The sequence below is a fragment of the Balaenoptera musculus genome, chromosome 20, assembly GCF_009873245.2.
Source record: "Balaenoptera musculus isolate JJ_BM4_2016_0621 chromosome 20, mBalMus1.pri.v3, whole genome shotgun sequence".
In the NCBI taxonomy this organism is placed as follows: domain Eukaryota; kingdom Metazoa; phylum Chordata; class Mammalia; order Artiodactyla; family Balaenopteridae; genus Balaenoptera; species Balaenoptera musculus.
The window spans coordinates 20,342,945-20,367,318 of record NC_045804.1 but is presented as its reverse complement, the minus strand read 5'-3'; the positions used below and the strand labels follow the sequence as shown (position 1 = coordinate 20,367,318).

General features: G+C 49.6%; 1 protein-coding gene across 1 annotated transcript; it reads left to right on the top strand.

Annotated features, from left to right (window-relative positions):
* The first annotated feature begins 655 nt into the window (after positions 1-655).
* Positions 656-23,592, top strand: LOC118886675 (keratin, type I cytoskeletal 9-like). Its single transcript, XM_036836732.1, is given in 15 exon segments — positions 656-666; positions 875-1,437; positions 1,440-1,609; positions 3,298-3,380; positions 3,495-3,651; positions 3,927-4,020; positions 4,023-4,087; positions 4,789-4,936; positions 5,062-5,139; positions 5,142-5,274; positions 5,968-6,053; positions 6,056-6,252; positions 16,306-16,442; positions 23,298-23,424; positions 23,515-23,592. Coding segments are annotated over 15 exon segments (2,127 nt in total).
* The last annotated feature ends 782 nt before the right edge of the window (positions 23,593-24,374 follow it).

The window sequence follows — 24,374 nt, the reverse complement described above, 5'->3', positions numbered from 1 at the left end:
CATGCGTCTCTTACTAGGAGATGGGCTGACTACTAATGTCATCATTTTATAGAAGAGGGAACAAAGGCATAGAGTAGTCAAGTAACTTACCAAAGCCAAACAGCTAGTGAGCTTTGAGCTGGGTTTGAGCTCACGTAGCCTGGCATCAGAGCCCGCTCTCTTCTTGCCTTGCCCACCAGAATATGCTCTGACTTTCTGCCAGGGGCAGCGGCTTGTAAATTCCAGGAGGGCAGGATAAGTCACACATCTCAGTATCTTTCCCAGGGCTCGGTATGGGCTAGACACCTGGGAAAGGTCAATTCCATACCCATTGCTGGGCCCTGCTGAAGGACCAGGACAGTCGAGCCACTTGCCTTCCTGCTCCAAGGTCAGCTAGCGTTAGCAGTGCTTTTATTCAGTCTACTCTCTCCCAATTCCTTCGTGTGAACTCTGCTTGCTGTTTTCAAGTATTGGCGGGCACACTGCTTTGTAACTGTCTCAGCCTTTCTGCCATGCCACTCGTCTCTTCCATCAGACTGGAGACTCTGAGAGCAAGGACTGAGCTCCCCAGCAGATTGGGGCTCCATGAGGCCAGGGGCCGGGCTTTCTACCCACACGGGCAGCTCCCCCATCCTCTGTAACAACTCCTTGGTAGCCTGGTCCCAGCTCACTCACAATGGGCACCAAGTGGGAGCGGGGAGGGGTGCGGACAACAATGGTCCTCAGTGGGGGAGGTGACTCTGTTCCCGGGAGTTTCTATCCCGGAGGGGCTAAGTCTCAGATCTGCCGTCGGGCCAGTGGAGACCAAACTCTAGGATCTAGGTCACCCCCCTTGGTGGCAGAGCTGCTTTATGGTGCCCCTGACAGCCTAATATCGTCACGTTACCCCACACAGTGGAGAGAGGCTGGGCCGCCTCCAGGCAGTCAGCAAAGGATGCAGAGCCTGGGGCTGCTTGGGGCAGCCCGGCCACCTCCTGGATCTCAGACCTCCTTTGGAGTCTGTCTGGGGGAGACGGGGGCAGACAGCGGGCACACCCAGGCGTGCCACCATCACGGAGGGTATAAGTAGGCAGCCTCGGGAACTGCTCTGCATCCTGGTTCCAGAGCTGGCGGCACTCCTGCAACTGCTTTCAGCCACAAGCTGCGGGCAGTGTCGTGAGTTGCAGACAGCTCTCATCGTCCTGCTGGAGCCGGGTCGGGGAGGCACGAGGTCCTCCTTTAGCCGCTTCAGCTCCTCTGGGGCTGGTGGAGGAGGGGGCCGATTCAGCTCTACCAGTTGCTATGGTGTGGGGAGCTCTGGGGCCTGTGGGAGGGGAGGTGGCGGCCGTTCTGGCTCCGGTTATGGCAGAGGATCTGGGCGTGGTTTTAGTGTTGGGAGTTTTGGTGGAGGCTTTGGTGGAGGTTCCAGGGGCTGCGGCAGGGGAGGCTTTGGCGGTGGTGCTGAAGGCGGAGATGGGGGCATGAACTTAATAGCCGGCTGGCCTCCTACTTGGATAAGGTGCAGACACTAGAGGAGGCCAATACTGACCTTTAGAGTCAGATCTGGGACTGGTACAAAAGGCAGGGGCCCAGGACCGTCCAAAAGGATTACTCTTGTTATCATGACCCCATCCGGGATCTCAAGAACCACGTAGGCCCGGGAAACTCGGATCTCTGTCTCCCAGTCTCTCTCTCTCACACACGTGTACACACACGCTCACACACTCACTCACATGCTTTATCTCCCCCCAAAAGGCAAGATGCCGGACTCTAAGCTTAGACAGTAGCTGGAGAATCCAACTCTTGGAAACTTTAACTTAAAAAAATTTTTTCTTTTAAATTGAAGTATAGTTCTTTACAGTGTTGTGTTAATTACTGCTGTAAGGCAAAGTGATTTAGTTATACATACATATGTACATTCTTTTTAAAAATATTCTTTTCCATTATGGTTTATCACAGGATATTGAATACAGTTTGTGCTCTACAGTAGGACCTTGTTGTTTATCCAGTCTATATATAAAAGCTGACATCTGCTCACCCCATCCCCCCACTCCATCCCTCCCCCAACCACCTTCCCCTTGACAACCACCAGTCTGTTTTCCATGTCCGTGAGTCTGTTTCTGTTTCATAGATAGGGTCATTTGTGTCATATTTTAGATTCCATGGAAACTTTAACTTTTATCAGAAACAACTCTTGGCCTGGCCTAGGTGGGAAACGCAGAGGCAGCGTGGAGGGAACATAGCAATGGGGCAACCCGGTCCTGAGTCTGACACCAATTCACTATGTGATGTTGGGAAGCCCGATGCCCTGTCTGGGCCTATTCTCCTATCCTTTTAATGCAGAGGATGGGCAGACTAGATTTCAGGTCCCTGTTGGTTTAAAATTTCTGTAATCTTATGAAAAAAAAACGAGAGTGCTGTGGTCCAAAACAGGTGGATCGTATGCCTCAGGAGAGGGGAACATCTGTGCCTGTCTCTCCTCTTAACCCCTAAGAGTTCAAAGCTTTCTAGTTAGGAAAATTAGAAATCCTATCTCTCACTTCCTACTTCTCCTGGGCTCCTATAGGGACCTGTCTTGCTTTTTCCAGTTTGGCTGGATCCAGATACACATGGTAGCTGTTCAAGTGATGGAGAGGATCGAGAACTCTGGGGGTAGACATCGTCTATCCACCCATCCATCCATTCAGCCATCCATCCATCCACATGTCCATCTATCCACTCAACTTAGAGACTGAGTACCCTCAGTGTTGCTCTGGGCAGACATAGTGATGTCCCAGACATGGTCTCTGCCCTTGAGGAGCTCATAGTCTAACTAAGTCACAGTTTCTACCTGTTTCCCTTGCCTTCACAGCTTCTAATGAACAGCCTCTGGATATCTTGTTTCTTCTACCCCAAACCTCTTCCATCTGTTTATTCATGAGTGGCCGTAGCCATCTTTCAGGGACCAATTCAATTGCCACCTCCTCCCTGAAGTCTTTCTTGATTTCCTGTAGCCATAAGTCAACTCTCCTTTCCTTGAACTCTTCTAGGATATTCTGGACTCTGTAGTCGACTGTGGCCTCCTTGAGGGGCAGTATCTCATTGATCTCTAAACACCACAGTGTGCTTTGTAGTAGATCTTCAAATATTTGTTGAATGAATGAATGAAGGCCACACTGAACATCCCTGCTGAAGCCTGAGGGATCTGTGCCATGCACCAGCTGTTGGAAGCTCCTCCTGCCTCTTGGGCATTTTCCTGGATGGGATCCTCACCTCCTATGGCTTTGCCTGGCCTCTTGCTCTCCCAGAAGTGGGTCATAGCAGGGGTGCATGGGTTCCATGCCATTTCCTCTTTATTAGATTGTGTACATCACAGTGGACAACAAGAAGATTCTCCTGGACATCGACAACAGTCGCATGACCCTGAATGACTTCAGGATGAAGTGAGTCCTGCTCCCTCTCCTGTCATCCATCCTTCCTCCAGCCCCTGGTGCTCTGGAGGTCCCTGTAGGGGCTGGTACCCCCTTGCTCATGCACTACCCCTGGTTGGTCTGCAGGTTTGAGATGGAGCAGAGCCTGCGGCAAGCGGTGGAGGCTGACATAAATGGCCTGCGGAAGGTGCTGGATGATCTGACCATGCAGAAGTCTGACCTGGAGATGCAGTATGAGTCTCTGTGGGAGGAGCTCGTGGCCCTCAAGAAGAATCATGAGGATGTAGGGTCCTGGCTACTTACCACTCGTTGGGGAGAGGGAGGAACAGAAGTGCAGGGACAACTGGGGGTGGAGGGGAGCTCTGGACCATTGCCTGGGAGACACCCTCTCCCTCACACTCGAGGAGGACACGCCCAGCCTACGGTGGTGGTCGGGCTTTGACTTCACAACTGTGTCCCATCCCATTTTTGCACCCCAGGGGGAGGAGAAGGAGAGGGCTGAAAGGTGATGGAGAGGATCCCAGCCCCCTGACTTCATATCCCCTTCTTCCCTGGCAGGCGATGCACCAGCTGTGTGGGCAGGGCACCGGGGATGTCAGTGTGGAGACGAACGCTACTCCTGGCAGAGATCTCGCCAAGATCCTCAGTGACATGTGCAGGAGTATGAGCAGCTCAGTGCTAAGACCTGAAGGGACATTGAACAGCAATACGAGACTCAGGTAAGCAGCCTGGGACACCAATTCAACCTTTTCTCCCTCTGTCCACGTATCCTTCTCTTCCTCCACCCGCCCCTCCATCTCTGAGCCCAGCTGGGCTTCTCAGTCATCCTTCTGCAAATGAATTCACTGCCCACAGGTGTAATTATCGAGTAGCTTCCCAGTGCCAGGTTTCATGTGGAGTGCTGATGTCTCAGAGACGAGCCACACAAGATCGCTGCCCTCGAGAAGCTGCTCAGTGTTTATTGAATGTGTGAACAAAGGCAGAGGATGAACAGCTTACGTTAGGCTGTGTGCTGTCAGACTCTAGTAGAGGTACCCAGGTGCCCCTCACACTGCACTGAGCTCCTTGATGACTCCCTTCCTGCTGGATCTCCAGCACCTGGCGTAGAGGTGGGCACAGGAGGGCATGATCTGTAGTGTGCATGTGTGCGTGTGTGTGTGCGTGCATGTGTTTGGGCGGCACTTTGAAATAAGGTTAAAAAGTGGTTTAGGGACAAAGTATGAAGAGCCTTGAAGCCTTGCTGAGAGGGAATGTTGAGTTGAGAGAAATTGACAACCCTGCCTGGCTGGAGGGACCCAGAACTCAAGATGACTTGTCTTCGGCTTTGACTCAGTCTTGGTCCTGGAGGCGAAGGTGCTAACGAGTGGGGAAGAACCTTCTTCATTCAATGAGCTGCCCAATGAGCTTTTGTTGTTTGCAGATGAGCCAGATTGAGCAGGGGGTGACACTTTGTGGCCAGGAGGTGACAAGTTGTGGCCAGGAGGTGACAGAGTCCAACAAAAAGGAGGTGACCAAGCTTCAACACAGTGTCCAGGAGTTGGAGTTTGAGCTGCAGTCTCAGCTCAGCATGGGTGGTGGCCCTGCTCTGGACCCTCTGCCCGGGTGGGGCACAGGAGGCTGGGCACGATCCCCAGGGGCAGGAAGGGGAGCAGCTATGAGGTAGCAGCCCTCTCAGTGCCTCCTCCTGCTGCCTAGAAATTGGCCCTGGAGAAATCCTTGGGAGACACAAAGAACCGCTACTGTGGCCAGCTGCAGCAGATCCAGGAGCAGATCAGCTGGAGGCCCAGCTTGCTGAGATCTGGGCAGAGACTGAGTGTCAGAATCAGGAATACATCAGTACCAAGATGTGGCTGGAGCAGGAAACCAAGTTCTACCGCAGCCTCCTTGAGGGTGGCCAGGAGGACTTGTAGGTGCCCCAGGGCTCTGTGGAACCCCTAAGAAGTCCTAGGCCCCTGATGCTACTTCTGTTCTTCTAGATAGAGGCAGCTGGGAAAGTTCCTGTAACACAAGAGTCTGATGGATCGAGGATTTCTTCATCCCATGGGGGGAACCTCGGGGCCTTTGGGCTTTGAAGAAGGGCTTCCTGTTCCAGGGAGAGGAAAGCTCTCCCCTCCCAGCTGTGGTGCTAGCCCAGCCTCTGCCTTCTGCCTTGCGGAAAGGAAGACTTAGGAGGACTCATATTTGGGTCTTCTCTCCAGGTTCATCCTTGTGTATGTACGTGGAGGTCACTCATTTTATCTCTGTGTTTTCTTTTTTTTTTTTTTAAAGAGCTCCTGACTTATTTATTTATTTATTTATTTTTAATTTTTTTGGCTGTGTTGGGTCTTCGTTTCTGTGCGAGGGCTTTCTCCAGTTGTGGCAAGCGGGGGCCACTCTTCATCGCGGCGCGCGGGCCTTTCACTGTCGCGGCCTCTCTTGTTGCGGGGCACAGGCTCCAGACGCGCAAGCTCAGTAGTTGTGGCTCACGGGCCTAGTTGCTCCGCGGCATGTGGGATCTTCCCAGACCAGGGCTCGAACCCGTGTCCCCTGCATTGGCAGGCAGACTCTCAACCACTGCGCCACCAGGGAAGCCCCCATCTGTGTTTTCTTTACTTCTCAGTGAATCTCATGCAGCTGGACAAATTGGCTTTGGAGGTGGCAAAAGAAGTGGATCTCAAGGTGGAAGTGGAGGCAGTTACGGAAGAGGAGCCAGGGTGGAAGAGGAGGCAGCTGTGGAGGAGGAAGAGGATCCAGGGGTGGAAAAGGAGGCCGCTGTGGAGGAGGAAGTGGATCCAGGGGTGGAAGTGGAGGCAGCTGTGGTGGAGGAAGTAGCTCTGGAGGAGGACGTGGAAGGACATCCCAGCCCCCGTCCTATTCCTCAATACTGGTGGCTGTGATACACGAGGTAAGGGACAACTATAGGTTGTGGGGTGGGGGAGGAACAGGGGTTACCTGTCAAGGTACCACCCCTTTGTGAATATCCTTGAGCCTCTCTAGAGAGAGAAAAGATATTCTAAACAGAGCTAGATTTTAGGGAGGTCTCTGGTGAGTGCCATAGACTTGTCCTTGTTTCTGAATTGATCATTATTTTTGACAGAGCCTTAGGTAAGGCTAGGACACACGTGGCTTAAGTCTCAAAAGCATAGGAGATGAGTTGGAAATGGTGTATTAGCTTGTCTATTTCTCCCCACACCCTACAAGGTGGGTATTGTTATTATCCCCATTTTAGAGATAAGGAAAAAGAGGTTCAGAGAAGATAAGTAACTGACTTGAGGTCATACAAATCATAAATGAGAGATCAGCTCTGTGGGGCCCCATAGCCAGTACTTTTAATCATCATGAGGATGGGGACACCTGGGTCAGCCACGGTTCAGGCAGAAAAGAGGCTCAGGGGTTGTAGTCAGTGGTTGGTTTGGGCAAGCCAGTTTTATGATGAAACTGCCAAAAGGAGCATATATTAAAAATAAAGTCTAAATGCAAGAAAGAGTCACACAGGTGAAGTGGTCTCTAGGTCAGAGAAAGTTTCCCTTGTGCGTGTTGAATCTTGTAAAATAAAAATTTACTATGAAGTTGTAGCGAAAGGCTGGGTAACATGATTGGGAATGTTTGGCTCAGAGAAGCCTTGAGGTGCCTGGGAGCTGGTCTTCTCTAGAGAGTCTGGTGTGGTTTTGTGTGTCGGGTGGCACTGCAGAGCCATGGATGTGCATCTATGGGCAGAGGCTGAGGCCATCTTTGCCTCAACATGCAAGGGATTTACTAACAAAAACTGTTGCATGGAGGAGGGAGCTGCCTCATGAGCCTCCATCCTCACATATGGGAGAGCATCTACCAGCTGCTGCAGGAGATCTTCAGGAATTGGATGGGGGCCACTAGGACCCGAGGGTCCTTCCATCTCAGGATTCTCCAGCTCTTTGAGCTCTAGCCTCCTTGCTCCCAGTTGCCCATCTTCCTCCAAGTCCTGGTCTCTCTGTCTCTTGCTCTAAGTCCTCTCTTTTCACTCTCACCTCCCTTCTGTCTCTCCATAGGCTACCAGCTGCGATATGAGAGCCCCTGTAAACTTTCCCAGCCCCGCCCCAGCTGGGAAAGCATCCCCCAGACAGGCAGACCCTGCTCATTGCATTGTGACACTGGGAATATCTAGCAACAAGCCTCCAGGCCCATTTGGAACTGGGTTGACTGGGCATGTCGTTCCTCTGGCTGCCCATTGGCTCCCTCCTCTGGGACAGTTGGGGAGACCTCTCTCCCTCTCTGTGGTCTGGGGGTGACCCACTCCCTGTCTTATCTCGACTTCCCAATAAAGCTTTCTTACTGCAAATCAAACTTGGGACTTTGACCCATTTGTTCTTTGGGATTGAGAAGGGGCAGAAAGGAGGTGAAGGGAAAATCAAGTGAATCCACTCTAAGAGTGTTGGTTAGCTTTTCTATCAGTTAACTTTTGCTTGTAACAAAGCAACCCACAATTTAGTGGCTTAAAATCACAACCATTTATCTAGCTTGTGCTTTTGCAGTTGACAGTTTGGACTGGGCAGTTCTGTTTTCCTTTAAGCATCTGTGGTCAGCTCCGAGTCAGATGCATAGCTCTGCATCAGGGGCTTGGTTGCATACTGCTTAGGGGTGAAAGGGCCACATGACTCTCATCCTCCAGCCAGCTGGCTCAAGCAAGTCTGGATAATGAACCGAAGTGTGTAAGGTCTCTTACCTACAGAGGGAAACAAGGCAAAAATGATGTGGGTTTTGCCTTGGAAGATTTCACAGATGGTGAAACGTATAGGCACAAATAAAGTGCTCCAAGGCAAAGTGAGGAACATTCTCACAAGACAGCAGCTGACAATGTTCTCCAAGGATTCTGACTAGAGACAGATTCAGACAGAGCCCTCAGCCTATGTTCCAGATGCTACAGCTGTGTATCAAACCTCCCCAAAGCTTAGAGGCTTAAAAGAACAATGTTGATTTGGGGGCTTGGTGGGAACAGCCCACTTCTGCTCCACTTGGTGTCACCGTGGCTCATAGACTGGGGGCTGGAGTCATCTGAAGCCTTGCTTGCTCACATGTTTGGCCCCTGGGCTGGAAACACTCCAACCTGGGGGTGGCCCTGCAGGGGTTCCTTGGCGTCTCTGTATGAAGACTCTCAGTGTGATCCCTCCAGCAGGGCAGCCTCAGGGTAGCCAGACTTCTTACATGCTGACTCAGGGCTCCCAAGACATATGTTCTAAGCAAGAAAGAACCAGGAAGAAGCTGTTTTTCTTCATTGCCTAGATTTGGAAGTCATGCAGTGTCACTTCTGCTGTACTCACATGCTTGCCTAGATTCAAGGGGAGGAAGCATAGACCTTGCAGTAGGCAGAATTCTAAGATAATCCCAGTTATTCAATCAAAGACAGACTTAGGTGCTGCTGTGAAGGGATTTTGGAGAATTAATTAAGGTCTCTACTGTGTTGGCCTTAAGATAGGGAGGTTATCCAGGTGGGCCTGACATAATCACGTAAGCTCTTTAAAAGCAGATAGCTTTCTCTGGTTGGTTGCAGAAGAGGAAGTCAGAGATTTGAAGCACAAAAAGATTTCAATATTCCATTGCTGGCTTGAAGATGGAAGGGGACATGAGGCAAGGAATGTGGCTGGCCTCTAAGAGCTGAGAGCCACCAAGGAAACGGGGACCTCAGCCCTTCAGCTGCAAAGAACTGAGTTTTTCCAAGGACGAGAAAGAGTTTGGAAGTAGATTTTCTCCCAGAGTCTCCAGATGAGAACTCGACCTGGCCAACACCTTGGTTTCAGCCTTGTGATACCCTGCAAAGAGAATCCGGTCACACTTGCAGAACTGCGAGCTAATAAATGGGTGCTCTTTGAAGCTGCTACATTTGCAGTAATTTGCTTGGCAGAAATAGAAAACAAAGACCCCATCTCAAGATGGAGGAGTGGCAATGTCACATTGAAGGACAGCATGTGGAATGAGATATATCGATCTTTGGAAAACATAATTTGCCACAGACTCTCTGAATCATTGGGGGAGGGATTATGTAAGGGTAAACTTAGGACATTAAGCAAACACGGAAGCTCAGGAAAACCCAAGATCCTGGGATTTATGGAGGTGGAAGCTGTATGGTGTCTCTGGGTCCAAGATGGCTCTAGCAAGATGCCTGAGCATCGAGAGTTTGTGATCCATTCTCTAGTGCTTTGCCCTTAATGTGCAACTGGTGACAATCTTCTCTGGTTCTCTTCCTGCTACCAGCTCTCTTCCTCTCCTATCTTCTCTCTATCTCTATTTGGGGAATGCTCCATGTTGAGTCTGAGACTCCCCAAGAACTGGTTTTCCCAACTTCCCTTGCTGCTATGGCATGGCCATGTGGCATAGCTCTGCCAATCAGGTGCTCCTACACAAGACTTTGATTTGTATGTGAAGGAAGCGCTGAGTGGAATCTAATATGGCAGGAACAGGGCTGGGGCAGAGACAGGGAGTTTATTAAGGCTACAGTAGCAGTGGTTCTGCAGGGATATGCAGTGCCCAACATCAATGGTTCGAGCTGCAATGCCTGTGGCCAGCAGTGACAGCAGTGGTGTCTTCCTGGAGCAATCATTTAGTGTGATTTGGGCAATGGCTTCTGTTTGCATAACCCCCAAGTCTGATTCTCTGAAAATGCTGGAAAAGATGTACTGCTTTCTCTGTAGGTGAAAGCAAACATATTCTGGTATTCTTTGCTTATTGGGATAGAGAAAAAAGAGGTTTCCATATCAGGTGCCAAGGATTATCGTGATCCAATGTGGATCAATGATTGCTATTAGAATAGACATGTAGTAAGTTGTAAAATAATCCTTCCCTAACGTCTGCCCATATTCTGCATGGAGAAAACAACAAGTTAATTGGAAAGTGATCAGAGACATCAACCCTGAATTTATCAGATCTTTCATATGGCACTAATCTCTCTCATTCCCTTAGAGATATAGTGTTGTTGACTCTTGTCACCACAATAATCCTTACTCCATGGATCAGGGAGCCATTTACTATCTTCTTCTATTCCATTTCAGAGACTGGGAAGAAAAACACAGGCTGGGTCCAGGGTACTATTGGGCTCAGGAGAGGCAGACTTAGGTCAAAACTCCATTTGCCATATGATCCTCTGTAATGGTCAGATTCTCAGCTGCAACCAACAGAAGCTACTCTGGCTGTGTTAACAAGTAAGGGATTTATAGTTGCTCTAGATAAATCAAAGAATCATTAGGAGGGTTAGAGAAATAGGACCTAGGCTGAATTTCTAACATCTCCCAAAATGACACAGCAGAATGGGTCTGCCAAGGGAGCTGTTGCCTCTGCCAAGACTAGGAAGTTTTCAAGTCAGGATGCAGCCTTCTGAATCAACAGCCTCCCCAGCTTGGGCTTCAGGACAACACTGTCTCTGCCATCCATGCCAGCAAACGAGATGCCCCAAGTGGAGCCCATACTTCACATACCTCCCTTCTAAGTCTCACATGGTGCACCTGATTGGTAGAACCTAAATCACCTGGCTTATCTTAGTGACAAAGGAAGCTGGGAAATGTAGTTTTTGGATTTACCTGGGAAAGAATAGTGATCAAAATGACAGATATAACCTACCCCCACATAAGCTTTCTGTCTAACTGGTGAACCACAGTGTTGTTCTGCATTTTCAGAGATTAGAGTTAGTTTGGAGCCAGAGTCCAATAATCCCCAAAGGTCTGGATATTTCCCTTCCCTCAGTACACAACTACTCTTGTAAATGCCCACAGGCTCCTATGTGGAAGGTTAGGAGGTAGATGTACAGTACTTGCTTGTGATGTTATTGCAGAGCCCTTCCTCAAGGGTACCTGGACTTCCCTTTATTCAAAGTCCTCTGGGTCTAGGAGCTGATTCTGGTCTTGGAACTGGATAAGAGTCTGTCATTCTCTAACACAAGGCTTAAGACAGGCTTCTTCCTGGCCTAAAGTTTTCTTTTTGGGGGGTGGGGTAGGAAACTATGGCAGATATGACAGACTGACTTGCTCATATCAGTTCCCACATCCTTTTAGTGAACTTTCCTATTCTCTAGAGGCAGATAATCTTTAACCCTACTTTTTCTAGACTCCCTTACAGCTACAGATCTAGGTGTAATTTGGGTTTTTCCAATCAGATGCACTTCTGTGGGACATGAGTTGAGTGGAAAGAGATCTGGAGGAAGGAAGTGTTTTTTGTTGGAATAGATCTACCAGTTACTATATGGTCCTAGGGCCACTTATTGTGGCAGACCAGGAGTTCCTTTGGGGGGTGGTTCTGTGGTGTTAATCTGGGAGCCCTTCCTAGAGGCCCAATCTAGAGTCTGCTCCTCCAGCCTTCTAATGATTTTTGTAAGCAGCCAATGCTCTGTATTAAATTCCTTTCTGTTAAGAAAGTGAGATTTGTTTCTGTTACTTTAAACTGAATGCTCACTGAAGCAGGATTTTGGTGGTCTGCCCTCGTCTTTTGGTCATAGAGATCCAGGATGAACTGATCATCATATGGATCCCTACAAGTCTTATCATTCTGCTTACTATTCCAGCCCTACAGCATTGAAGGGTCCCTACTTGTCCTCTGCCACCTGGGACCCCATTTCTATAGAAATCAGGGAGGCTACTTCAACTGTAGCATCTCCCATCCACAACCCCAAAGAACAACTGCTACCATGCTTTTCAAAGACACTGTGTTTCCTCTTGTCTAGGTATTTCTTAATTGCCAGAGTCTAGACAGTGTCTTCTGGGCTCTCATAGTTGGGAACTTGTTGAGTGGGTTCTACATGATAACTCCACCCCAACATTTCTGTTTCCCTGGCTGGTTGCATTTCTTCTTCTTTATTCCTCTTCCTTTATTATTATTCCTTCCTTCTCTGCAACAAGGATTTTATGGAAACTCAAGTTTATTTTGTATAGGCCACTACTGAGTTCAGTTTCTGCCACCCAACTGAACGAATATTTAGACCAACTCCTAGACACTCAAGCTAGCAGCTGAATTGTGACTCTCTGGTTAATGCCTCTATATTGATTAATTCAGCCTGATCAAAAATTAGGGTCCATTCCCAAACCCAGTATTCACATTACTGCTGATACAGATTAGTAACATCTTGAAATTCTCTTGACGAGTAAGCCTTTTTCTCTCAGCTTTGGCTTTATAATGGACCTCTTCCCTTGGGGGTCTGATTTATAATTTTGGAGACAATAAAGGATGGTAGGGTGGAGTGTGAGGATAATTTGGAGTTTGGGGGTACTATAAGTCAATTAAATTGACTCATCTATTTCTCTTCCAGTTCTGTGGGTGCCCCTCTTTCCTGATCGATGGTCTAAATTTTACATAAGAGACTTGGCAACATTATGATTTCAGCTGATGCTGTGGTTTGGCAACTTGGAGAAGTCAACTTTCAGACGAAGTACTAGCTACTTCAGCCTTGTAAGTACAAGATATAAGAGATCTTTTCTGTATTATCATGGAAAGTCCCCAGTCCTGTGACCATCCATAGAGTCCAGACCTTAGGAATTTGAGTATATTACTCTTCCTGGAAATTCTCCAGTGCAGCTAGAAGAAACTAGACAACCCCTCTTTTATCACTGCATGCATGGGCTTCTAGAGTCCCATATTTTAGTAATAGCTGGATTTTCACTGCCTTCAGGCCCATCTAAGCCGGATAACCATTCTGATTCTCATGTCATTCATGCAACAAACTTTACTGGATAAATATACATTAAATTCCTTCTATGCAAGACACTGTTCAATGGACAAAAGAGACAAAGATTCCTGCCTACGTGGAGCTTACAATATAGGTAGGGGGAGGGGAAAACACTAAGTGTCATAAATAAATTATTATATTTTAAGGTGATAAATGCAAAGAGAAGAAGGGAATGGTGGGGGGATTGGAGTGCTGTGGTGGGGTGGGAAGGGTTGCAAACTTAAATAGGGTGGCCAAGGTCAGGGCCATTGAGAAGGTGAAATGTAAGCAATGACTTGACAGAGTGCGGAAGGCAGTCAGGTGGGTATACGGTGGGAGAGCAATCTAGGCACAGGGCTTGGGTGTGTAACGGCCCTAAGGTGGGAACGTATTTCATATGTTCAGAGATGAGTAGGGAGGCCAGTGTAGTTGGAGCAGAGAGAGTGAGGAAATAAGTGATGGAAGACGGGGTCAGAGAGATGAGTGGTTACCTCATTTAGGGCTTTGTGGGACCCTTTAAGGAACTTGGCTTTTATGCTCAGTGAAACGGGGAGCCACCGAAGGCACAGGTGAAAGTGAAGGACTCCAAGATGGCAGATGGCAGAGGATAGTAGAAACCTGAATTCCTGAGTTCACTGCTTGGAGGGGAGCTAGGAACAGTCAATCACACAGTCCTTACGTGAGCAAGTGACAAATGTTCATCACGTTAAGCCAGTGGCGTTTTTGAGGTTGTTACAGCAACCAGCACTGCCAAGCATGACTAGCACACGGGGCTTTGAGCGGAGAAGTAGCCCCATCTAAGTTACGTCTTAAGAGGATCTCTTTGGCTATTGTTTGGTAAGAGGCCGAGGGATCAGGGGTAGAAGCAGAGAGATCGGTTGGGACGGAGGTAATCTTAGTGAGAGACAATGGCACTTGCTGTGGAGATGGTCAGAGGCAGTCGGTTCTGGATGTAATTTGAAGGTAGAGCCATCAGGATTCTTGAAGAGAGGAAGGAGTCAAGGATGTCTCCGAGTCTGTTGTCTGAGGAACTGGATGAGAGGGATTGCCACCCACCGAGATGGGAAGGCTGTGAGTGGAGGCGGTGGGGGTGAAAGGTGAGTCCGTTTTGGACATGCTAGATTTACAAGGTCTGTTAGACAATGTTCTGGGCTGAATTGTGTCCCCCCAAGTTCATATGTTGAAGCCTTAACCCCTGGTACCTCAGAATGTGACTGTATTTGGAGATAGGGCCTTTAAAAAAGGAGATTAAGTCAAAGTGGGACTATTGGGGTGGCCCTAATCCAATCAGTCTTATAAGGATTGGTGTCCTTATAAGAAGAGGAAATTTGGACGCACAGAGAGACATCAGGGTTGTGCTTCCTCAGAGAAAGACCGTGTGAGGACACGGCAAGAAGGTGGCCATCTGTAAGCCAAGGAGAGAGGCCTCAGAAGAAACCAAACCTGCAACAGCCTGATTTTGGACTTCTTCCACCCCCCAGAACTGTGAGAAAATAAATTTCTGTTGTGTAGGCCACCTAGTCTGTGGCATTTTGTGGCAGTCCAAGCAAACTAAGACAGGCCCCCAAGTAGAGATTTCTTAGGCGTCTCTTTCCTGCAATCACTCCTTTTACTAAATTCTGTATCAATCAGTGTTTTTACCTACAAAGATCAGAACCCTCACTTCGAAGCCAGTTTGTTAAGGGATGTGAGGTAAGTCCTAGAATCTTCAGGAAGAACTTCCAGAGAACGAGGCTTGAAGACTGCACAGCTAGAGGAATCCCACTCGTGCCACCATCTGTGGGCACAGACATGGCGGCACGTTCCACTCGTGGCTACTGCTACATCTCTGGCATTGCTGCTTCTGGAAGCTGGATGTCTCTGTGGCCACTCCTGCCAGACGGATTCCATGGAGCACCTCCTTCTTAGGACATTAGCTGCCACCTGCAAGCTTTTGTGATGTGTTTGTTTGGGGGATCCTGATCATGTCACATGTCTGTGCTCCAGAGGCAAGGGAGGCTGGAAGGCTAATTTCTGGCTTCTACAATGGGGAGCATAGCCACCAGATGGAGAATTCCTTTTCAAAGGAGTTGGGTGACCAAGAGGAAGAACAACTGTCCACAAAAGGAATGGGCAGGGTCAAGCATTCGCTGAATGCTTACTGCGTGCCAGGCACTGTGGTAAACCCCTTATATATATTACCTTATTCAATCCTCACAGCAACCTCACGCTGCTGCTTATATTTTCACTTTACACATGAGTACACTTGCTGAGAGGGATTAAATGACTTGCCCAAAAGATCACACAGCTTCTAAGTGGTAGAGCCAGGCTTTGAATATGGGACGTCTGATCCAACAAAGCAGGGGTTATTATGCCCATTTTACAGATGAAGAAACTCTAGCTCAGAGAGGTTAAGTAATGTGTCTGAGGCGACACAGCTTATCAGTGACTGAGTAAAGACTGAAATCCAGTTTGGCCTGGCTTCAAAGCAGGTATGCTTTTTCCTGCCCTCTCTGTCCTCAAACAATTATTGAGCCCCCACTGAATACAGAGACAAACAACTCCCATAGGCAGAAGCTTGTCAGAAGTGCCCTGTGTGGGAGGCAATGACTCTGCAAAGGGCTGGGAAGAAGATGGGTGACGGACTTCCCTGGTGGCGCAGTGGTTAAGAATCCGCCTGCCAATGCAGGGGACATGGGTTCGAGCCCTGGCCCGGGAAGATCCCACATGCCGTGGAGCAACTAAGCCCGCAAGCCACAACTATTGAGCCTGCATGCCACAACTACTGAAGCCTGCGCGCTTAGAGCCCGTGCTCCGCAGCAAGAGAAGCCACTGCAATGAGAAGCCCGCGCACTGCAATGAAGAGTAGCCCCTGCTCTCTGCAACTAGAGAAAGTTCATGAGCAACAACAATGGCCCAACCCAGCCATAAATAAATAGATAAATAAATAAATAAATTTATACCAAAAAAAAAAAGAAGATGGGTGACTTCCCACACGTGGATTCTTTCCCAGGACCTGATTCCCCGCCTAAGGCCCTGGCTCAGTGCTGAACAATGGGAGGTGCGGGTAACTGAGCGGATAGTGGAGGAATGAGGGTGACAGCTGGATGGTCTCCAAGAATCCTCTTGGCTCCAGCATCTATTACTCCAACACTCATAAACCCCGAGTGCCTTGATCTCCCTGCGTTTCCCTCCCCTTCGAGTCTCTGCTACATGTCGAGGCTGCTGCCGGCCCTCTTGGCCTCGGGGCCCTGAGGCTCTCTCTCTATCTCAGGCCCAAACAGGAACATAATCAGTTCCCTTCTCTGTAACTCTTACTAGACTGAGATCACTGGGATTATCGGAGGGGGTTCCTGTGAAACTGAAAATAAAGTTCAAGGGGACGAGCCACCACCATCAGCAACAAATAAAACCCAGCAGCGACAGTACAGTGTGAGGTTAAAAGATGGTGAGGAAAGGTGGGTGTGGGGACTGTGCTTCTGTGAACATCTCTAGCTGCAGTCTCTATTTTAATTGCTTCTTCAAATCATTCATTCATCTGTTGATTCATTCGACGAATATTTATTGGTGCCTTTTCTGGGTCAGGGGGTGGAAATCAATAAAACTGTGAACAAAACAGATGAGGTCTGTTTCCCCATGGGGCTCGCAGTCTAGTGCTGGGGGCAGATAAGCAGCCTGGTCATTGCTGGACAATGTGGTGTGTGCAGTTGGTGATGGGAGGGAACAGGGGCTGGGACAGCACACAGGCCCGCTGACCTGACCATGGCGGCAGGGGACGCTTCCTATGACAGGTGTGTCCGTAACATCTCATTATTTCTCACAACACCTGTGAGAGGTAGCTATTGTTGTTTCCATTTACAGATGAGGAAACCAGGGCTCAGAGAGGGAAGTAAGTTGCCCAAGTCACACACACCAAGGTTGTTCTGGCTCCAGATGCTGCCATCCTAGTACTGCCTATGTGGCCTCTAACAATTTCTAGCACTTTTTTTTTTAACTTATTTTATTGAAGTATAGTTGATTTATAATGTTAATTTCTGCTGTAGAGCAAAGCGATGCAGTTATACATATATATATTCTTTTTCATTTTCTTTTCCATTATGGTTTATTCTAGCACTTTCTAAGGTCAGAGATGGGCTTCTGAAGAGCAGAGGAGAGCTGTTTTGAGACAATTGTGCAAATAATTAGGCAAGCTCTGCCATGTCTGGCCTCAGTTTCCCCCATGAAGGCACTTTGTCTGAGTTTGTTGAAGGAATGAGTAAATGAATGACACTAAGGAAGGATGAGGGTTTTGGACCAGATGGTCCCTAAGGACTCCTCTGCCCCAACACTGTCTGGTTCTGACACTCATACACCTTCAGATGGCTTTGATCTTCCTGAACTTTGGGGAGTCTCTAGTCCTGGAGACTCTCGATCCATCTTTGCTGCCACCAGCACCCTCAGTCGCAGGGACTTGCCATTCTCACCTTAACTCAGGCCCGACCCAGCCAACTGTCATCTCTCTCAACTGTTCCCCTCGGCATGACTGAGACACGTGGGCCATTATCAGAAGTACTTTCGTCAAGGGAGAGGGAAACCTCAGGAAAGTGAATCAAGAAAACACAAAACCTGTAAGAAAGAGTCAAGTCTGAGACCCAAAGGTGGGGTAGGGGTGGGGGGGAAGCTGGCTCCCCTGAGCCTCCGGTTCATGGGGGTCCCCAGTGGAGCCCCTGTCTACCTTTACCAAGTCATTGACCCCTTCATTCACAACACGCACTTATCCAGGGCCTGCTCTGTGCACGCTGCTGGTTACCGGGGCTACGACAGGGACCCAGGCGGACACGGGCTCTGCCCCGGAGTCTTACGGGGGGAGACCAACGAGTAGCAGAAGCACAACCCAGGGTGCTGAGCTCCGCTCTGGGAAGCCCGGGGGCTCTGGGGCACACAGCACGAGTCCTAACCCAGCCTTGGGAGTCAGGGAACATTCCATGGAGCCAGGGCTGGGCCGAGACCTGAAGGACTGGTTGGATTTATCCAGGTGAAAATCTATGGGGGTGTGGTGTTTGTGTGCATGTGTGTGTTGCGGAGAGGCCAGTGCTCTGGGCAGGGGCAGCTGTCAAGGCCTGGAGGTGACACTGAGTGTGGCCTAATGGAGGAACTGGAACCCGCTTTCTGGGGCTGGTGAGAGGGCAGGTTGGGTTGGCAGGGGCTGGGGATGGGACAAGGGGAGGACTTGTTCGGTGAAGGGGAGGAGACTGAACTGGATCCCGAGGGCCCCAGGTAAGCCCGTGACCTCTCTACACTCACCTTTTCCCAGCCTGTGTGGGGGACAAAGCCCCATTGGCCAAAAAGTGCCACCATCTTTGGTCCGGATGCAATCCTCCTAGTAGAGAATGAGTCTGGCAAGAAGATAGATACATGGTCTCCAATCTGGTCGGAAGCTGCTCTAGAGTTGGGAAGCATCATTTATCAAACTCCCAGCACCTGCTTTCTCTGAGTAAACACCATGGCTGAGTTGTATCCACGGCTTCAATAGCTCCCTGTGTGCGCCCATGACACCCGTCACTGATGAGGACCCCACCCCCCAGCTTACAACTGTGCCTGAGTTGGGTCCCTTCCTTTCTCCAAAGTTATGCTCCATTGGTAACAACTATAAGTCTCCTTGTCGTTTTTGTCCTCCGCCTCCACCCCATCCTCATCATGATTGCAGCTGCACCTCTTTTATGCTGGCCCTGTGGCAGGCCTTTACGTAAGTCATCTACTTGATTGCCCACAACCAACCAACTTCAAAGATGGGAAACTGAGGCTCAGACAGATGACATAACTCAGCTGACAAAAGATCTGGGTTGGTCTGACTCACAAGCCCACCCTCATCATCTCATGCCATCTAAAATAATCCCTGGGCACCTACTGAGTGCAGAGATGAACACCTCCCATGAGCAGGAAAGCTTTGGAAATTCTCTTCTTAGGAAGGAAGTAGCCACAAATGAACAATGAGTCCCTGTCTCAGCTATTTCTTGTCTCTGGACCTCAGTTTCCCCACTAGAGGTCTTCAGTGTGTGGAACAAATGGATTGACACTGAAGGGATGAGGGCACTGGGGTGGGTGGTCTCCACGGACTTCCTGAGCCAGGGAAATCCATCATTCATAATCTCTCTGACTTTTCTCTGCCCCTGGGGTCTTATATCCATCTGTCTTGTTGCTACCCCCTCAACCTCAGGGCCACACCATCTTCTTTCTCTCAGGCCCAAACATGAACCAAACCAAATCCCTTCTCTCTGTTCTCTTCAACATGACATGCTGGGATTTTCCAAGGGAACTTCTGTCAGCCCTGGCAGATATCTCAGATAAATACAAAGGAAACAAAATTCAAAATCCACTGCAAATAGTTTTGTTTGAGGTGCAAAAAGTATGTATGTGTGTTGGGGTGGGCTTGCTCAAAGCATCCTCTTCATAATAGTTCCTAACAGAAGTCCCTTCCTAGATTCTTTGAGGCTCTCAATTTTCCAATGTATTTTCCTGGGGGTGCCAATAAAAATAACCCCCCCCCCACAACCAAAACTCTTGAGATCAAATCCAGTGGGAAACATGGAAGTAAACAAGTCAAAACAGTTTTCTGTATTTGCAGGACTTTTTAAAGCCTTTGTTTTCTTAAAGTGCTTTGTGAGTTTCCAAGAGGAGGTAACAGTATCCAGAATTCCCTCATCAATTTGCTGAAGAGCTGGTGCTCTCTGAAGGATGCTGATGGGGTGGTTGGGGTCCCCCAACCCACCTTCCTCAGCTGGGCAGAGAACTTCTAGAAGGGGCCCCCACTGAAGATGGACACAGGTCATCTCAGAGTTTCTGAGAAACTCCAGCCCCAGGGCACATGGGACAAGGGAAAAGAGAGTTGTGGCTCTACCTCAGTGTGTAGAAGCAGAGCGTGGGGAATGGTAGAAGCATTCCTTGCCTCCACCACCACCTCCCAGCCTATCTCTCCTCCCAGCAACTATCAAGGCAGAGCCTTGCCATTGTCCCAACGGATGTCTGTGTCAGTTCATCACACGTTGTTTTCACCATCACGCATATTAAGCCCCTGAGCTGGGGACCTTCTCTCTTGCAACGTGTGCACAAGAACCATATTACAACTACTACTAATAATTAAAAAAAAAAAAACAAAGTAAATGACGCCCATTGGTCGAGTTTCAGCTAGGTCCCAGCCCTGTCCCAGGCAGGTTAGATATGCTGTTTCATGAATTCTCACAACCACGATTTGAGGAAGGTCTTGCTGTCTCAAGAGCCTGAGTCTTAGAGGTTCACCAACTCACCCAAGGTCACTTAACATATAAGTGACCAGGTTTGGCCTGGCTCCAAAGTGGCAGAGAAGACTTCCCATCAATTCTCCGATGACAGGGGTTCAGATAGGTGAGAACCCAAGCTGTGCTGACTTCTAAACCAACCCCTTCTCCTCTGAGGAGGGGCTGAGGTCTATGCTTGTTGAACACATGTTGAAGTGTAACTGATGAAAGAACAGCAGCCAGGGCTGGGGACCCTCTGGCTCTACTGATTTATGATTCCGAAACTCATCAATCTCAAAGAAAATCTGCATTTTCCTCAAGCTTTCGCCTCCCTGCAGGGCCTCTCATCTCCCTCTCCAATGTCATGGCTCCCCTCAGCCTCAGGGGAAAGTTGCTCTAGCTTTTTCTTAGGCCCAAACACACAAAAAAATCCTCTTTTCTCTTCTCTTGGTTTTCTTCCTTTCCCTTCTCTTCTTGGTTCTGTCTGAGATGCTTTGGAATTTTCAGAGGAAATGTCTGGGAAGCACAGGGAGAACTTTATGGGAATGAACAAGGAATATTCAGAGCCTCTAAGACCCTGTGAGATGGAGTGAAGCTTGTGGGACTAAGGGTAAAGGAAAACAAGAGAGGCTGTGTCCAAAGCTGCTCCTGCCGTTAAATCTGGGTCCACAGTCCCCTTCCCAGGTCATCCGTGCAGTTGGCAAATCTTCCATGAGCACATAGCCCCTTGTTCCCATGGACCTCACCACCCACCAGGGACACACAGGTAAACATGGGGAGGAATACAGGCTGGGGAGCTCGGTGCAGGGACTCCCAATCTAGACTAGGGAGAGGATTAAGGAGACACAGGTGGGAGAGGACAAAGTGGAGGTGCTGCTGGTGGTGGAATGGGTAATAAGGAGGGCATATGCAGAAGCCTGGAGGGAAGGGCCAGCCTGGCACATTTGAGAAGACAGGGGCTTCCCTGGTGGTGCAGTGGTTAAGAATCCACCTGCCAATGCAGGGGACACAGGTTCAAGCCCTGGTCCAGGAAGATCCCACATGCTGCAGAGCAACTAAGCCTGTGTGCCACAACTACTGAGCCCACGAGCCACAACTACTGAAGCCCGTGTGCCTAGAGCCTGTGCTCCACAACAAGAGGAGCCACCGCAATGAGAAGCCCGTGCACCACATTGAAGAGTAGCCCCGGCTTGCTGCAACTAGAGAAAGCCCGTGCACAGCAACGAAGACGCAACGCAGCCAAAAAAAAAAATAAATAAATAAAATAAATAAATTAAAAAAAGAGAAAGAAACCAGAAGAAGTTTGGAATGGTGGGAGGGGGAGAGTGATGAGGGTTGGAGGTGGAGAAGTAGGCTGGGCTGGATCACAAAGGATTTTAAAAGCCATGCTGGAGAGGGGTACCCATGTAGAGTCCTGTGTTCAGGCTGTGGATCCTTCTTTTTTTAAAAAAATTCTTTTCCATTATGGTTAATTACAGGATATTGAATATAGTTCCCTGCACTATACAATAGGACCTTGTTGTGTATCCATTCTATATATAATAGTTTGCATCTGCTAATCCCAAACTCTCAATCCAACCCTCCCCCGCCCCCTCCCCCTCCCCTTTGGCAACCACAAGTCTGTTCTCTATGTCTGTGAACCTGTTTCTGTTTCATAGATAAGTTCATTTGTGTCATATTTTACATTCAACATATAAGTGATATCATATGGTATTTGTCTTTGTCTGACTTCCTTCACTTAGTATAATAATCTCTAGGTCCATCTATGTTGCTACAAATGGCATTATTTCATTCTTTTTATGGCTGGGTAGTATTCCATTGTATATATGTACCACATCTTCTTTATCCATTCATCTGTTGATGGACATTTAGGTTGCTTCCGTGTCTTGGCTATTGTGAATAGTGCTGTTATGAACATAGGGATGTGTGTATCTTTTCAAATTACAGTTTTGTCTGGATATATGCCCAGGAGTGGAATTGCTGGATCATATGGCAACTCTATTTTTAGTTTTTTGAGGAATCTCCATACTGTTCTACATAGTGGGTGCACCAATTTACATTCCCTACAGCAGTGTAGGAGGGTTAGGCTGAGGAATCTTCTAATGTCACATCTCTAGAGTGATCTCAAGGGTTGCTCTGAGGCTGCTATGAGCCCCTTGCCTATGCCCACATTTCCTATCTGTGCAGGGCAACTGCTGGGGATGGGGGGAACTTGGGGGTGGGTCCCCCAGTTCAAATACTGACCCCACCTGCAGAGGGTTTCCTCCTACCAGGTGGTTCTGGGAAGAAATCAAAGTTCAGAGAGGTTCATTGACTTGTCTAAGGACCAACAGCTAGTTGGGGACTCCCTACCCTCCTGGATTTGAGCCCACGCACATGGGATTCCATGGCTGACCGGATTTCCTTTTGGCATCTTGTCTTAGCCCCTTGCAAGGGATTTAGGGGTGTTTCTAGGTCTCACTGGATATATGCTCCTAGTTTGCCCAGCTTTCTGTAGCTCCATCTCCTAATGGTCCCACTAAGCTCCACCCCCAATAGAACTATGAATTGAGGGGACTGTCCTATTCTGGGAAGGTTGTAAACATTTGGGTTACGTTATGATTCCGGCAGGGATGGTACTGGGATGAGGGAGGCTGCGCTGACTGCCCGCGGGGTCGTGCCGGGGCTGTGGCGCGGCCAGGCAGTTCAGCTGGGAAGGTGTGGCCAGTTTCTATGAGCGCCAGCTTCTTTCATAGCTGTGGCTGCAGCGCCCCCTTGTGGCCATTTTGCACGGAGGCGACTAAATGTCAGACAAACTACAATTTTAGAATTGGGAGGGGAGGTACGTTTCCTTAGACGGCCTCCTCCACTCCTCTGTTGCCCAGAGAGGGAAAGACACACGCCCAGGGTCCCACAGGTAGAATCTGGGTCTTTGGACTTCCAGCCCTTCTGGGGCTCTTTCTTTTGTACCACTCTCAGCTCAGTGCCCGTTTGCTCTCCATAGGGAGGCCAAGGAGTAGACTGGAGTGTAGGGCCTGCCCTTGCCCAGACAGACCTCTCTGACCCTTCCTCTCTTCTCAGAACTGAGCAGTCAGAGATGCAGAAAGGGGAGGGCCGCATCCCGTGGCAGGGCGGCGAGTCCCCATGCGGCCTCCAGGGGGCGCTGTGGCACCGAGTTGGCCTGGTCCTGGGCGCCCGCCGCACAGGCGTAATGAGCTCAGCACGCTGAGGACAAAGGGAGCTGCAGGCGGCCGGGGAGCTTGTAAAGTCAGCCCGGTGGCCCGCAGCCTGCCCGCAGCCTGCTCTTTCCGAAGCCGTGGCTGGCTGCGGGGCGGACACCACCGCCTCCTTCCGTGGCTCAGATGCCAGCCTCTGATCCGCCTTGCAATTCCCTCTTCTCTCAGACAGAGCCCAGACTCCATCCAGTGCTTTGGACTCGACACCCAGCGCCCTTTCCTCCATACTGTGACTTCCCTGAGTTTGGCTCAGGGTAAACAGGAAAGCTGCCGTGGCTGGAGGCAGAGGGCTTTGGAGTTCGCTCCACTGCCACCTGCCCCTGTAGCTTTCAGCAAGTCACTTACCTCTCTGTGCCTCAGTGTCATCATCTGTGAAATGGGTGCTGGTGATCTCCCTTGGAAAGTTGTACAAAATGGATGCAACGCGTTACGTCCGGGCGCCTGGTCTAGGGTAGCTAGTGTTGGAAATGTGGGGTGCGCCGGGTCTGGGCTGGGACATCAGAGGCCTGCTGTATCTCCGTGAGGCAGGGGCGAGCTTCCCTGGATTCTGGGGGTGCAGAGCGTGGGGCAGCATTGCTCAGGCTGTTGGAACCAGTCAGGGGCAGGGTCAGGGTGTGAGGGGTGTGGGGTGAGTCACTTAGCAGCCCAGACCCTGGGGAGTGAAGGGGAAGGAGTACGGCAGCTGGCCAGGCCTGGTGGCACCAGGCACCAGACACCAGGCACCGAGGCAGCCCTGCAGAAGGAGGCGAGGGCGTGGCACCGTGCCAGCCCCACCCCACCAGCTCCTGCCCTGCCCACGTGCCCCAGGAGCAGGGGTGGAGCCAGAGGAGAAATGTGGCTGGGATCTCTCCAGGTGTGGGCAGTGGGGTCCAGAGAACCTGATGGGGGTGAGGGCCAGGCTGCTTTGCTCCACCTGGTGCCC